The sequence below is a fragment of the Sceloporus occidentalis genome, unplaced genomic scaffold (genome assembly GCF_023333645.1).
Source record: "Sceloporus occidentalis isolate IW3139 unplaced genomic scaffold, rSceOcc1.0.p SCAF_7, whole genome shotgun sequence".
NCBI lineage: Eukaryota > Metazoa > Chordata > Lepidosauria > Squamata > Phrynosomatidae > Sceloporus > Sceloporus occidentalis.
Genome location: NW_028316987.1, coordinates 79,543,811 through 79,558,364, shown reverse-complemented (window position 1 = coordinate 79,558,364; position 14,554 = coordinate 79,543,811). Strand labels below are relative to the sequence as shown.

The 14,554-nt window shown below is 38.4% G+C and overlaps 1 protein-coding gene across 3 annotated transcripts in view; it reads left to right on the top strand.

Annotated features, from left to right (window-relative positions):
- Positions 1-14,554, top strand: part of LOC149310013 (neuropilin-1-like) — a 161,443-nt gene that overhangs the window by 87,335 nt on the left and 59,554 nt on the right. For all 3 annotated transcript variants that reach the window (XM_089533490.1, XM_089533489.1, XM_089533488.1), the window contains exon 6: positions 72-238. In XM_089533490.1, coding sequence (XP_089389616.1) covers positions 72-238 — 167 coding nt within the window. The remainder of the gene's footprint in view (positions 1-71; positions 239-14,554) is intronic.

Genomic DNA, 14,554 nt, shown 5'->3' with positions numbered 1-14,554 from the left:
ATCATTGGTTTTTGTCAGAGTAGTCCTGCAGATCGGCAAGTTCATGTTATTGAATGAATTGTTACTTTCAGATTTCCAGTGTGCTGAACCACTCGGCATGGAGTCTGGTGAAATTCATTCTGACCAAATCAGTGCCTCTTCCCAGTATAGCACCAACTGGTCTTCTGAAAGGTCCCGATTAAATTACCCTGAAAATGGATGGACACCTGGAGAAGACACCAGCAGAGAATGGATACAGGTACAAAAAGATTATCAAACCATACTAATAAAAACTGTCACTCTGTTATAGGGCTACAAAGAAACAACAACAACAAAAACAGAGATAGTGGTTTCTGAAAGAAATACAGTTGGCCCTTCGAATCAGCTGGGTTTTGGTTCCAGAATACATACCCCCATAGATACTAAAATTTGCGGATGCTAAAGTCCCATTATATAGAATGGTGTAGTAAAATATTGTCTCTTATATAAAATGACAAAATCAAGGTTTCCTTTTTGGAATTTATTTCAAAACATGTTCAAGCCATAGATAGTGGAATCCATGAATACAAACTCTGTGGATACAAAGGGCCAACTGCATATTATAGTATGCCATTATATATGTCTGCATAATAGAGAATACACTGCACCCAAACAGCCTTTGTTAGGTGCATAATGGTTTTGTGTATGTTTCCAGGTGTGTGTGTGTGCGCGCGCGCGCGCCAAAGTTCATGCTTTTGCTTCCTGCCAAGTCTTCTGGGTACAAATAACATATTTTGCTTTAGTGGGAAAAGTCAACATTAGTTTAATAGGTACTTAAGGTGAAACTCTGTTCAGGCTGCTGAATAGCCTGTGCTAGCTTTTTGTTGAATGATACTTGGGTAGCTAGTGAAAATTTCATTTTTAAAGTCCTAGGTTTTACGCAAGTTTTAACCAAAGAAAACGATATTGGTATTAGTCCAACATAGCATCAGAGAAGGAAAATAGCATGCTAGTGCAGTTCTGTTGTTGTTGTTTTTTCACATTTGTGCAAGTGATAGCAAACATGTCCTTGCAGACCCTAGACATGTAGCAAATTGTGCAGTCAATTCAGCAACTGCTTGCTATACACAAATGTTGTAATATGTATATAGTCTGGAACTAGATCCCATGGTGACGCCATGAGATACTGGCCATTGTTTTTTGTTCATAACTTCCAAGTGTAAATCACATACTGACATAGTGTGGAACAAGAGAGCATAAGAAAGAGGAAATTGCACTTGGCTTTGTAAGTCAAGTTTAAATTTTAAAATAAAATGTAAAATGGAGGAGCATGGAACCCAGTAAACAAGCAGGAGAACATGAGACCCAAGGGACTATAAGTAACATTTAGGTTGCATGTGTGTCCCTTTTGTTCAATAAAATTTCCATACCACTTCTCAGGAAGATACAGAAAGCTGTTTTATAAAATTGTTACATGCATACTACAGTAAGTGCTTATTAAAATATGTTTCTGCTCATATGCAGAAAATTCACACTGATATATTGCAATTAAAACATGCACTATCACACACACATGTGCAAACACTAGACCAAGCTCATTGCATGTCTGTATGGATTAATGTGTGGATTTTCTGAATTGTGTTCTTCAAAGAACAGTTCTTTTGTACTATGTCAGAAACTTTTCTCTGTGCACTTACTACATTACCTGTTTTTTGCTGTAGTGTGGGGCAGCTATAGATTCTTAAAAGACAAGATTGATCTGGTGAAACAGAAGATGTTGCTAGCATATTTAAGCTATTGTGTAAGCAGTAATGGAATCTTGCAGTCAGATTTGCCCAATAGAACTGAGCATCATGCATGTGCTATTTACACAATCTTCATGGTCCTACCTACCAGAGAAAGCAAGAAAAAGCAAGCCCAAGGCCACAGTAGTAAATTTTAAGCAACTCTTTAAAATATTTAACTTGCAGTATAATAACCCAGTAGTACAAATGAAGGCTGCACTGAATCCTTCCCCTCTGATCTAATAGTTCTTTTTCATCTGTGCAATGGACCTTGTGCTATGGCAATGACACTTTTGGATTCTGGCCTGTGCCTACATGATGCCCCCTCACTCCAGTATAGACCTTCAAAACTGTGCCTCCTTTCATGATTGAGAAAGTTCAGGTGGACAGGGAACACTTTTCTTCCTTAGCAATTTTCTGTTTTTACAGTACTGATATGTACAAAAGTAAAACCAAACCCACATTTTTTTCCTATCATCTGTGGCTACATTAAAATTATCCATGTGAATTGTTATAGAACTGAGCTAAACGAATACTGCTAGATGGTTAGGTTGCTCTTTTTAACAGAGTTTGATAAGAATTCAAAGAGTTTCTTATTATAAATATAGAACATTTTCCCTACTCTGTTTAATTAGAATCTTCACTTTTCTCTTTAATTGTGATCTAAATGCAGCTGGTGACAGCAGGAGTCAGGAGAGAAATGTTCACGTTTGTTAGATTAATAATGCAATATTGAAAGCTTCCAGTGGTTTTAAGTAACTGGGGCATTCTTTGCACTTTTATTGTTTTCCATAGGAAATATCCAACTGACATATAAGAATAATGCATCATTAGCTATCAATAAGAGCGTTTACATCAGCATTTCCTTTGAGAATTGCTGTCTGCAAGAAAGCTAAAAAACATGTTGAGTGGTAATCAGCAAGAGGAAGAAAGTCAGGGGAAATCTTTCATTCTTGATCCTTTGGTAAACATTGGAACTCTCAGGTGTCTTGCTTGTGAGGCCTCAGCACATCCTGAGCTTCTGAAAACCAGTTAATTGTAAATGATAATTTTAATCACACTTCACTATGACAAACAGAAATCAGTTTATTCTAACCCTCCAAGGAGAAAGAGTGGTGAAATCTGGAAACCTTAACTATAAATGTTGGCTTTAATCCATGCCATTTATAACCACAGAGGGCTAGGAAATATAAAAAAAAATATTCCATATTTTTTATAGCGCCGTCCTTTTAAAAAGAAAATTTATGTTCTGTTCATATTGACCACTGCATATTCTAGTAAAAAAAAAAAAAGGGGGGGGGGTCTAACATTAAGATTGTAATTTTCAGTTCTTCACACTTCAGCAGATATTTAAATGTGGACAGGTTCAAATGAAAACTTTTTTAAGGTATATTAATTTCCAGAAGAATCCACAGGAGGTAACAATATGGGTAAATATGCCAAAGGGTGCTAAAAACATGAGCTAAAATGCATTTAAATGATAATTTCATTATGGCACAGTACAAACTCAGTATCTTATGCCACTGATTAATGTATAATATAAAGGAAGACATTCCAGAATCTAGATTTTGCCATATCCCCTTTATACTTCTAGAGTCAATCCTATAATATGAACTATAGTGCTCAGAATTCAAAGATACAGCCATGTTAGTCTGTAGAATCAGTATGTAGAGAGATCTTGTAGCACCTTTGAAACTAACTTAAAGAACTTGGCAGCATGAGCTTTTGTATACTTCAGTCTACTTCTCAGGTTAGCATGTGATCTATACCCAAGGTGGGAGTTCACAAATATACACAAAAATACCTGACATCTTGAATTATTAAGTACTTTAATGTGTATACAGGCTTCAAGTATGTTTACCTATCCTTCTATACCTTGATATTATTCTTAATGAAAAATATGGATAAAAAGAAGAGCAAAACCCATAGTAGGCATGAGATTGGAATGTTAACAGGTTTAATGCTTTACATTTTATCAAGATACAGAGATCTGAAATTTTGGACCCCACATCTCAGCAACACAAGAGTGGATACAAATAGGGAACTCTATTCAAGTTACTTGTATATGTCATTAGATTTCTGTGAATACAACTGAAAGAGCTTTTCTAATTAAGGGGAGAGGCAGTGTGTTTTCCCCAGTGACTAGATCTCTAGCACAGCAGCATTTAGGTAACTGAAGTTAATTTACATCCAGAGAACAAGAAAATTTTCATCAATTTTGAATTTTAAAAAAATCAGGGTAGGATAACAATATAAATATATCAGTGGCTTTCAAAAAGGCACATCAACAGAGAAATGTATATGTTCAACTTGCACAGAAGATGCAAAAGGATTGATACCAATCTCTGGCTGTCAGTAATGTGTAAGCAATATAAATGTCCAAATCTATGTCCATGGACATCTGAGCAAAATTGTTCCATAAATGTCTCTATTTTTAAGAGAATTTAAGGGATATACTGCCAAGGCAGCTGAGGTGGCTGTGTGTGACCCAAGCTTGGAAATGTTACTCTTTTGGTCTGCAACTCCCTTCCCAACACTGTGGTCATTTTAGTCATGGTAGCCATGTTGGTTCACTGGAAAATATCCATTTCTGTTTGGAACAAAATCCAGAAGTGGATTTAATTGCTCCTTTATCTTCACCAAGACTTGATAGATTTTATATTTTGTGTGCATTCAACTCCTTTTCAAAACAAAGTAGTATTATTATCAGGATTTTTTCCAAACAGCCCTTTAATTTAATCAGGAGTAAGGAACTGCAGTTGAAGTGCAACACTAACTGCCCCTCATTATCATACTCTTTCATGGGAAAAACAGTATCATGTTTCTATTTCTGCAATGTAAACAACAAACATGTTAATAGGTATCAATTACCAACAGTTCTAGCTCTCAAAACCAGTAAGAAAGCCAACACAAGGGTTCCACATCTGGTTTTAGTGAAATCTGTTCCTGTCTGTGGTATTTAAAAACTAAGGAACTCCTGTTATTGTACAATTGGGAATCCTAAGGGAGTAAAATGCTAATCAAATCCATAACATGTAAGGATTTTATGATTGGGCTTGCAGTACTACATTCCTTTTAAACGGATGGCAGATTTTTTCCCTGGCAGCAGGGACTGTATTTTTACAGAGTACATTTAATGTGCATATTTAGAACCAACAGTTACATTTAAGCAGTACATATAAAGCCACTAAATTTATATAACTTTTATATCATGGTTTAGAAACCCTTGAGCAAAACCTATGCGTTTGTAAACACAGTTAGCACCTTCCATTTCTTCTTTTTGGACTGTTGTATTACTGACTTTAGTTAATTCTAGCCAGAGGCTTTCCCTATACCACAATTGCTATTGTGCAGAAGAAGGGATGGAGTTGTGGAAAGAGAGAACTTAGTATGTTAAATTTATAATGATATAGATGCAAGGAGTTTGCATGCAGTTACAGAACTGATAAGTGATGAACAGACTCCATACAGGAGTGTAGGAAATCCAGGTCTGTTGCCAGAATGTTAGAGATGCATGAAGTGAACATTTTTGTTTTATGTTGTTGTAAATCAAAATGTCTATTACAGTTTCTTTCTCCGTTGTTTGTGGTATATACAAATCATCACATCTTATGAATACATGTCCCATGAATTTCCAGTATAATTACTAGCTAGGCAGCTTGTTTGTCTGTTTATAACCTGTCCTTCAAATAAAATGTTTCCAGGGCTGCTTACGTAAGGTTCAACTAAAACAATCAACATGTTAAAATACAATAAAATAACTGTTTACTTAGTCAGAAACAAAACAGATCTTTTTCACTGTTAAAGTGAGCAGCAACGCTTGAATTCAGTACACAGAAAAAACATATTGGACGTAAACCAGAGATGAGCAACATGGGATAAGTAACTATGGGCTTGGACAGACAGGCCAAAATAAAGCTGCTTCAGGTCACTTTGGAGGTATGCTGTTTAAATGACACACACATCTTAAGAGGCCAGAAGCTGCACCAAAGCTGTGGTCCAGTCCTTAGGACTGGAACGTGGCTTTGGCATGGCTTCTGGTCTTTTAGGACACATGCAGCATTTAAACAGCATACCTCCAAAGTGACCCGAAGCAGCTTTATTTTGGCCTGTCTGTTCAGGCCCTAGGTTTCCCACCACCTTCACCCCTTAACACCATCCTTGTACTTCTCAACATAAATCCACTCTATACTATGGAGTTTAATGGCATTCTTCTCTTATGTACATTTAACCCAGCAGGGAATATGTGTGAGTAAACAGTTTAAATCCCCATACCATACTCCCAAGACAAATAAATTTGGAATTAGTCCATTAAAATGTTATCTTTTCTTTATAATCCTTTGGGTGCCTTTCCTGCAAATCTGAAGTTTCACACAATGCATTTACTTTAATAAGCCTCTGTCTACCCTCTGTTCCTGTGGGAAACTCAAAAACACCTTTTTGCATCTCTTTTCTATCTGCACTGAGCTCAGGACAGCCTGGCTTAATGCTCTGGATGAAATTAGAGATGACTTAGGAGTTCCATGATCAAGATCTCCTGATGATCAGGAGCATTTTTTACTTTCAAGCAACCATTGGGGCTTCTTCCTTATTTTAAGTCATGTAGAGATGGCCATTAATCCTTTCTTCCATTCACCCATCCTCTATAAACTAAATCACACAAATGCTGAACCAAAAATTGCTTTTCTATCCTCCATAAATGGGGAAATAATAGACTTGAATCAACATGTAGGGAGTTAGCATTGTGGGTGGGGGTTTCTTTAGCTTTAAACCATTTTTGTTAAAGTAAATAGCCACTTGGAGTAACAGAGGACAAATAAGGACTTGAGAGCAAATAACAGCTTAGAAGGTGAACTATAGAAGCACTATGATAGAAACATATGAAACATCTCTGCCCTGGTGCCATTTCTGTGATCACTTTAGCAGCCGTATAGATGTCCTGTGAAAATGAGAAATGAAAGCCAAAAGAGACTCTGAGCACAGCTCTCATGCACCATGCTTGCTTAGTCCTCTCTTGCTCTTTAAGACTAGAGGGTGTATCTGCTCTGTTGCATTGAACTCTGGTGACCCATGACCTTTCAGAAGGCTGTTTGGCAGCTTTATGAACTACCTTTTAATATTAAAATATCTTCTGAACTTTTCTTTACTCATAGGTCAAATATTTGATACTTGGATGGAATCAGGATGAGGAAGAACCTAATTTTTTTCTTATTTTTTTTTAAACCTTGGAAGATGTACTGCAGATAACAGCTTTTGTGATATTAATTCATCCAACACCTTCCATTGATTAAAGCATCAACAATGCTTACATTTCTGTCTCTCACAAGAAAATTATTGATTGTATTTAAAGCATTTATTGGTATATACTTCCTCAAAACAAAAGGTGCCCCAAATGGAGCTTCCGTCCTTTTTCATTCAAATTATCGAGCAATCCATATTCCTTTAATATTTATAACTTGGTAACTGCAGGAGAGAGAAGGGAGACTGATAAACATTGGTGCAAAGGGGATGTATTCTAGCAGCAGGTCTGAAAATGATTGCAGTTTTATCATATGGTGTCTTGCATTAGCATCTGTACAGCTGTCTGTTTCTATAGCAGGCACATACATACATTTTCTTATATGTATATAGGCTGGCACACAGTGCATACTTTTTCCCAGTAAGTTTACATTTATTTAATTGTTTAGCTTGGGTTCACTGAGGGCCTTATCAAAATGCTTCACATGAGAGCCTAAAGGGATATACACTGCAAAGTGTGCTATGACTGTTTTGGTTTGCATCCTTCCCTCTGCTCCCACTTTGAAGGGGAAGATTACTCCGTATATGACTGAATTGTATAACAACTCCTTGAAATAAGATGAAACCTAGAAATCACTTGGCTTTCAAGTCTTCTCTGGCTTTGAAAGGTTGCCTGAAAGCAGAAGTTCACAGTCCTCATTGTCAGGCTTCCTCATCTTTAAGGAGTGCACTAACATGAAAGCCAGGTTACTGTCAATTCATTTCCTCTCTGCACCTCCCCCCTCCCCACAACCGCACTTTCATGAACACAAGTTATCTATTCAGTTTGTGTCATTTCACATTTCATAATGCCACTCCAGAAAAAAACAAGCAGCTCAGACTGTTCAGTTGAGAAGGAATCAGCACAAAGCTGGTTTTCTATCTTTATTTTGTGCAGGAGGGAAAAATAAAGAAGGAAGGAAGGAAAGACAACTACAGATTAAGAGGTTTATTTTCTAGTCATTGTTCAGAAGGGAGATAGGAAGCTGATTTGTTTCAACTCAAACTGTTTGTCTATCTAGCCTGATATTCATCTTTTTTAAAATGGCAATGCTAGGAATGTTACGCATTAATGTTGGAGACCCTCAAGACCCCTCTGGAATATCCATCCAGTACTCTAGGTTACCCCAAAGGTCTAGACACCATGTCTGTGCAACCCTGTGCATGTTTGCTTAGAACCCTCATTATCTTAGGTGAAACTTACTTCTCTGTAAAGACACATGTCATTGTAGCCAATCATCTATCTTTGGTTGATATTTTATTATCAAAATATTTTATCGCAATACTGATATTTCTCAGTATCACAAAAGAGATATTGTGGACTAGTCCTCTTCTTAGTATGAATTTGGGTAGGTCCATTGAATCAAGACTCACCATTCAGTAAATGGTTCAGTGGATCTATTCTGCCTGACACTATTCAGGGTATATATCTATAATTACACTGTTTAGCACAATGTTATATATTTCACATATAACTGATATCTAAAGTGGGATCTTATATAATTTTTCTTCTGGAAGATATATAGGCTCTTGATGCAAGGTACAATACAGTTCATCTCCTCATGCAAAATAAATTCACATACCTGCCTTTGATGATATCTATGGCCACAAGAAATATACCTCAGTAATAAAAAAAGCCAATCACAGGAAACAGATCACGATATAGTTGCTATAAACATGGTTGTCATTAGGCTCCTTTTTCATATTGGGCTGTCCAGCAGCTATCTTTCACATTAACTGAAGAAATTCAAAAAGCACAGCTTTTCCCAACTTGGAGTTAGAGTGACAGGGAAATCTGCTGTGGTAGTAGTTAAAGCAACAGAAGCCCTAGTAGAGATAAAACACTTGCTGCCTTCATTTATACATTCCGAACATCAGGGTATTGGCAGCCTTGGCAAAATCAGCTGGGTGGTAATGAGTGTTTCCACCATTAGGACCCAAGCTATAAAAGGAGACAGACAGGTTCACAGCCTGAAACCCATATTGTTCAGTCCCAAAGACAGAAGCCCTGGAAAAGTGATATCAGCCCATATGTAGGAACAGAAGAGGGTGCAAGGATGCTGTTGGGAAACAAGTAAACACTGATAGCACAGCATCTGCTACTGTGCAGATTTAATTACAGAGCAGCTTGCCATCACATTTAGGCTCTGTTTTTGTATTTCTCCCCAAACTTGTTTTCACATCTGTACTATGATAGAAGAGAGAAGAATTTGGAGGCCATCTGGGTCTTATTCAGGCTGCAGTATGTCCCATTAAGTCTATTGCTCTCTGGTCATACACTGTCCATATCCATGTGTTTTCTAGCCTTCCTGTCTTCCCTCCTTGAACTTTGCCCTCTTTACTGCACTGTCATACTGGTGGGGGAGAGGAGGTCAAATGATCTATGCTTCATTGAGTCAATGATCCATTCTTTCAAAATCCATTGAATACCATTTCCCTGCCGGTGCAAACTCCTTTGGGGAGGGGGTTGTTACTGTCATTTCCTGCCATCAGTGGAGACAGGACTGAAAGACAATTCCATTTTATAAAACCTGAAGTGATTTTGTTTTCCTTTACTTTAAAATATACTCTCTAAAGGCCTCATTTGAATCTGTACATCTGTCTGACAAACAACAGTTTCCAGCAACTTAAAAAAAAAGACTTCTTCAATTAAACAAACTGAAGTCCATCTCTTGTGTCCATTAAGGGGAAGCCCAGGCTTCAATTCAGACTCAATGTTTAAAGTTAACATCTGACAAGCAGCTGGTACCTATGTAGTCTGTTGTTTTCCTTCTGTGTGGCCTCCTGTGCTGAATTCACCAGATCAAGTTTATTCTTTTTGTAGTACAGCCAGTGCTGCTCCCACATGATGCACACCCACCCATTGAGTGATTAATGCACAAGCTGCAGTTCAGGTCCATATGAAATTTTCAGAACCATATTACATTTGCACTGAGATCCGTATCAGTTCTGCCAGAAACAACAGGCACTGAAAGAAAAGGTTGAGAAACTGAATTGTTGGCCAATTAAAGATGTCCTGCCTTGTTCTGTTGGTGCAGAAATATGGGAAATGTCTCCAGATTTCACTGTCTAGCTTTTCTGAGCATACTGAAACTATTCTTAGTAGCAACTCAGTGTGAATAGCAAGTTTATTCATTTATTTATCACATTGCTGTGCAGCTCTTCCTTCAAAGTAGTTCACATATGGTTTCTAGGCAGTCTCCTATTCAGATAGCTTACAAAGCAACACCACTTAGCTTCATCAGTAGAACTGCATCTTTTGTTTTTAGAGCATAGTCTATTTTTAGAACATGCAAAGTGGAAAAAACATAGGAAGGAAGGCTTTTCCATGGATGGAGACACTTCCTGCTTACTCTGGGATCTGAATGACGCTCCAAGCAGCTCACAGTCATGTATGTAGAGATGCTGTGTCCTGCAGTGGGAAACAGTCTCCCACCTCTTTTCATCTCAGCTGTGGTATATACATTGTTCCATCTATCTCACCATTGGGTGGTCAGAGTGTACACCACAGGCTACATGAGGCCAAAAATGTGCCCTCAGACCTATGGAGTCCCTACAAAGTGAAGAGACTCCAATACTTTAAACAGCTAATAATGCTTGCTTTACCTTGGCATGGACAAGCTTTGGATTACCATGGCAATCAAATGTCATGTAAGTGTCCCCCCTTCTTTCATCTCCCTCACTCGCTCCAGTTCCATCTTAAAACCTTAATTCTCACAAACATTCTCATCCCCTCCTTCATCCATTTCATATACTGGAGTCCCTGCTTATAATTTTGTCCCTCCAGTTACAAACATTCCCACCTCCTCCTTTCATTCTCTAATTCCAGTCCCACTTTATGCTTCCAAATGCTCCTACCCCCCCCCCCTTCCATTCCACTCACTCCAGGCCCCACTTCAAATCTCATCCCTCCCAAATGCTCCCACTGTGTGCTTTCCTTCACCTCACCGCAGTCCTGGCTTAAAATCTCTCAGCCCCTCCTTCCACCCATTCACTTTTCTCCCAGATTCAATTTTAATTCCTTGCTTACAATTGCTCCTTCCCCCTCCTTCCATCCTTTCACTCACTTCAAACCTGGCTTAAAATCTTGTCATTTGTAAATGCTTCTGCCCCTTCCTTTCCCCCTCAATCACTGCAGTGCCATCTTAAAATCTTATCCCACATTTGCAAACACTCTCACATCCTTCTTCCATCCCCCCTCACTCCCATGTTAGCTTAAAATGAATTACTCTACAAATGGCTGGATGTATTAATCATTTTTAAAATTAAAAATCTTGAACATGTATGGCTCAAATGTAGTGCAAGGTTCTTGAATAGGCTCCTTGGCCCCACTGTGGCTACCCATTCCTAGCTGCCCATTTGACTGTTACACCTCTCCAGAGGTCAATCAAGGATCTTTCCTTCTTCTAGCTAGAAGTGCCATGAATTACATACCTGGTACCTTCTGTGTTACACTGGCCATGTGTGCAGTGGCTGAAGTGGAGATGGACTGGTTGGAAGCATACTTCCTCTGATCTCTGCATTCCATCCAAAGCAATACATTTACATGAGAAGAGATGGGAGAACATATCCTCCAACATTTCACAGATGAAAATGGGGCACATGTGGCCTAGGGATGGTATGGGGATTTGCTACATTCCTGAATGGGGTTGAAATTGGACTTCCTGATCCCTTCAGAAATTGATGTGAGAAGGAAAAGAAACCAAACATCTGCAACTCCCTCCCTCCATTTTCCACAGAAATCCTGACTAGAGGCTTTGAAAAAACCTTCCAGCTGTAACCAGCAGAGGAGTGGGGGAGAAGAAACTGAAACATCTTTCCACAGCCTCTAGTCAGGATTTCTGTAAAAGATGGGGGGGGGGGGTGAATTTGCACAGTTTCTTTTTGCCTTGGTCTACAGCAAAAGGAAAAATTCTTCCCTCTTCATTCCCCCTCTGTTGTGTTAATTGATTACAAACTATGTTTGCACTTTGAATTCTTTTTGCAACGATGGGAAAAAGTAGTTACAGGAGAGAGAAATTAGGACACTTTAAAATCAGGTTTTTTAAAAAGTGGGATGGCAAAGGATTAATCAGAACTGTCCCTGCCAAACTGAGTTGAGGAGTAGAGCAGAGAGGAATTAAGTGAGAAAAATGGTGATTGTTGAGGAGAAGAGTTATTCCCCCCCCCTGCCTGCTGCAATGCATCCTTCAACCTACTTGCTATAATTGGCAGACATTTTAACTTTGGGAAAGTTGTCATATTTCTTGATAGTCTGAAGCATATGGGTTCTTGTCCAGGAGAAAATTAGCTGTCAGCTCCACAGTAATAACGAATATTATAATGATACAATTACTCTAGGAATAGACAAAATGCTTCCCTCAAGATGCTACTTCCAGCTGTCATAAGCAGCATTCAGGGTTTCCATGGCTGAGATGGGATTTGAATCCTGGTCTCCCAGTGTCCTAATCCAGTGCTCAAGCCATTACAACATGCTGGCCCTCCTTGACATTTCCTGCTAAAATGATCTCAAGTAGCAGAGCTGGAGAAAAATCTCTGCCTGAGATCATGTAGACCGACTGCTAAGCAGAACAGATAAAAACTGGGCCAATGGTCTGATTCAATATAAAGTTGTCTTATAATGTGTTCAGATATGAAACTGTTCTTCTGTGCCAAACTGAACAAACCAGTGTCTATATCCTGTTGTCTGTCTTGACTAGTGTAGACCCATTGAATCAGTGGGATTTACCTGTGTGTTGACTCACTATTCAGATATTGCTTTAATGGGTCTATTGCAGTTGGGACTAACCAACAGGATGCCAGACCAGGCGTGGTCTGTGTATAGCTATTTAGGGCAAATATTTCTTGTGCGTGTTTAATGTGTGTAAAAAAAACAAACCTGAAATTAATACAACAACAATTGAGAAAGCAGTAATACCTGCCATCCTTCAGTGCCTTTTTTGTAGGCACAAGCTATGTTTGTCTGTTATGAGAGTGACTGGCAGGAATAATGGAAAGAGCAATACATCCAATGGGGAGAATCAACAGACAGACCTGGGAACACTTGTTTCCTGCTTCTGAAGCTTTTTAAAGTTCGTCTTCCAAGAATACAGTTCAGCAGGAGACTTTTGCAGTCCCATAGTCTCTGAACTCCATTCCAGACAGGTTTTATCCAGGCTGCAAAATACTTGTCTGTGTTCCAAATGGCCGGATTAAGCCATGGTTTAAAATTAAATCTAAATCACAAAAAAAGTATTCAAAAATGTTAATTAAAAGTATTACATTTCTGAATAATTTATAGCTTAACAAGGGTTTCTAAGAACTTTAGCCCAAGAGAGGGGAGGGGAGTCCATTCACATTTCTTTCTTTTGTTGACCCAGCAATTGTGAAATGTCCTAGGTGTACATTTGCAAGCTAATGTAGTGCCAAAGCAAAGCTTTTGGCTTCAGAGAAGTAATATTTTACAATAAGCCATGGTCCTCGTAGGCGGAAAGCAATCTTTCCCTTAGATGCCAGGAGTTAATCAGCCTCTGCTCCTTCTGCAGAAAACTTTCCAATTACATAAGAAGGTGATTGCTTTGGATTGCCGCGTTCACAGTCTTTGTCATAGGAATGTATTATTCCTTCGTGTCCAGGTTTTAAGATGTTGCCAAGCAAGAGGTAAACTAGGAAAGGGATATGTTTTCAGATTCCTTTGAAAATAATATCTCCAGAGGTTTGTGTGCAGATGGACTACTGCTTAATAGTATATTTCTGCTTTGCTTGCATGGCCAGTGAAATAAAGCCATAAAGCACACTTAGCTGGTTTCAGTGGGATGTATTGTATTCTATGTTGTTTCTCAACCAATTTTTTTCCCAAAGACTAGCCCTAAAAATACCACACAGAACTAATGTATACCAGCAGTACTGTCTTCTCCCAGGATAGAAATAGCATTTGTTTTCTCTTTCACATTTAATTTTTATAGTTTTCATGCTGGAGCAGTTTGGTATGCTGAATTCTGGAAGTGTCTCAAGCCAGAATGCTAGTGTATGAACCTGCTGTACTGAGTCGCTTTTGTCTTCCCTTACCAGAGTATTGCTTGCCAATTTTTACAGCTATAGCAGATTTTTACTATTCGAAAAACAGAACCAGATGGAATGCCAGTTCAAAGAACATGTCAGAATTAAATATTTCTCTTTTAATTAGTTGCTTCTGATTTATGCAAAAAACAAAAATTAACATAAGAGTAGGAGAATGTGCCATGAATCCAGATGTGACACAGCCCACACACGCGTTCTCTTTTCCCTGTCAAAAAGATAGCCCATTTCTCTTATAATTTGGGGAGGTGAGAGGGTTGAGGAGCATACCAGTGACAAGTGACAAAAGCCCTTTCTGTATTTCATATGCCATGAAATTTTCAATTGTAAAAACACTTTCACTGGAAAAAAGTCTTCCTTTGGTTGTTATCTATCAGTCCTGTTGTAGTGCAGAGAGTGTTCTAGTGTTTCACAACAACCCAATGAGATAGACCACTATATTATTTTCATTTTTCAAAAAGGGACTTATGGATCATCAG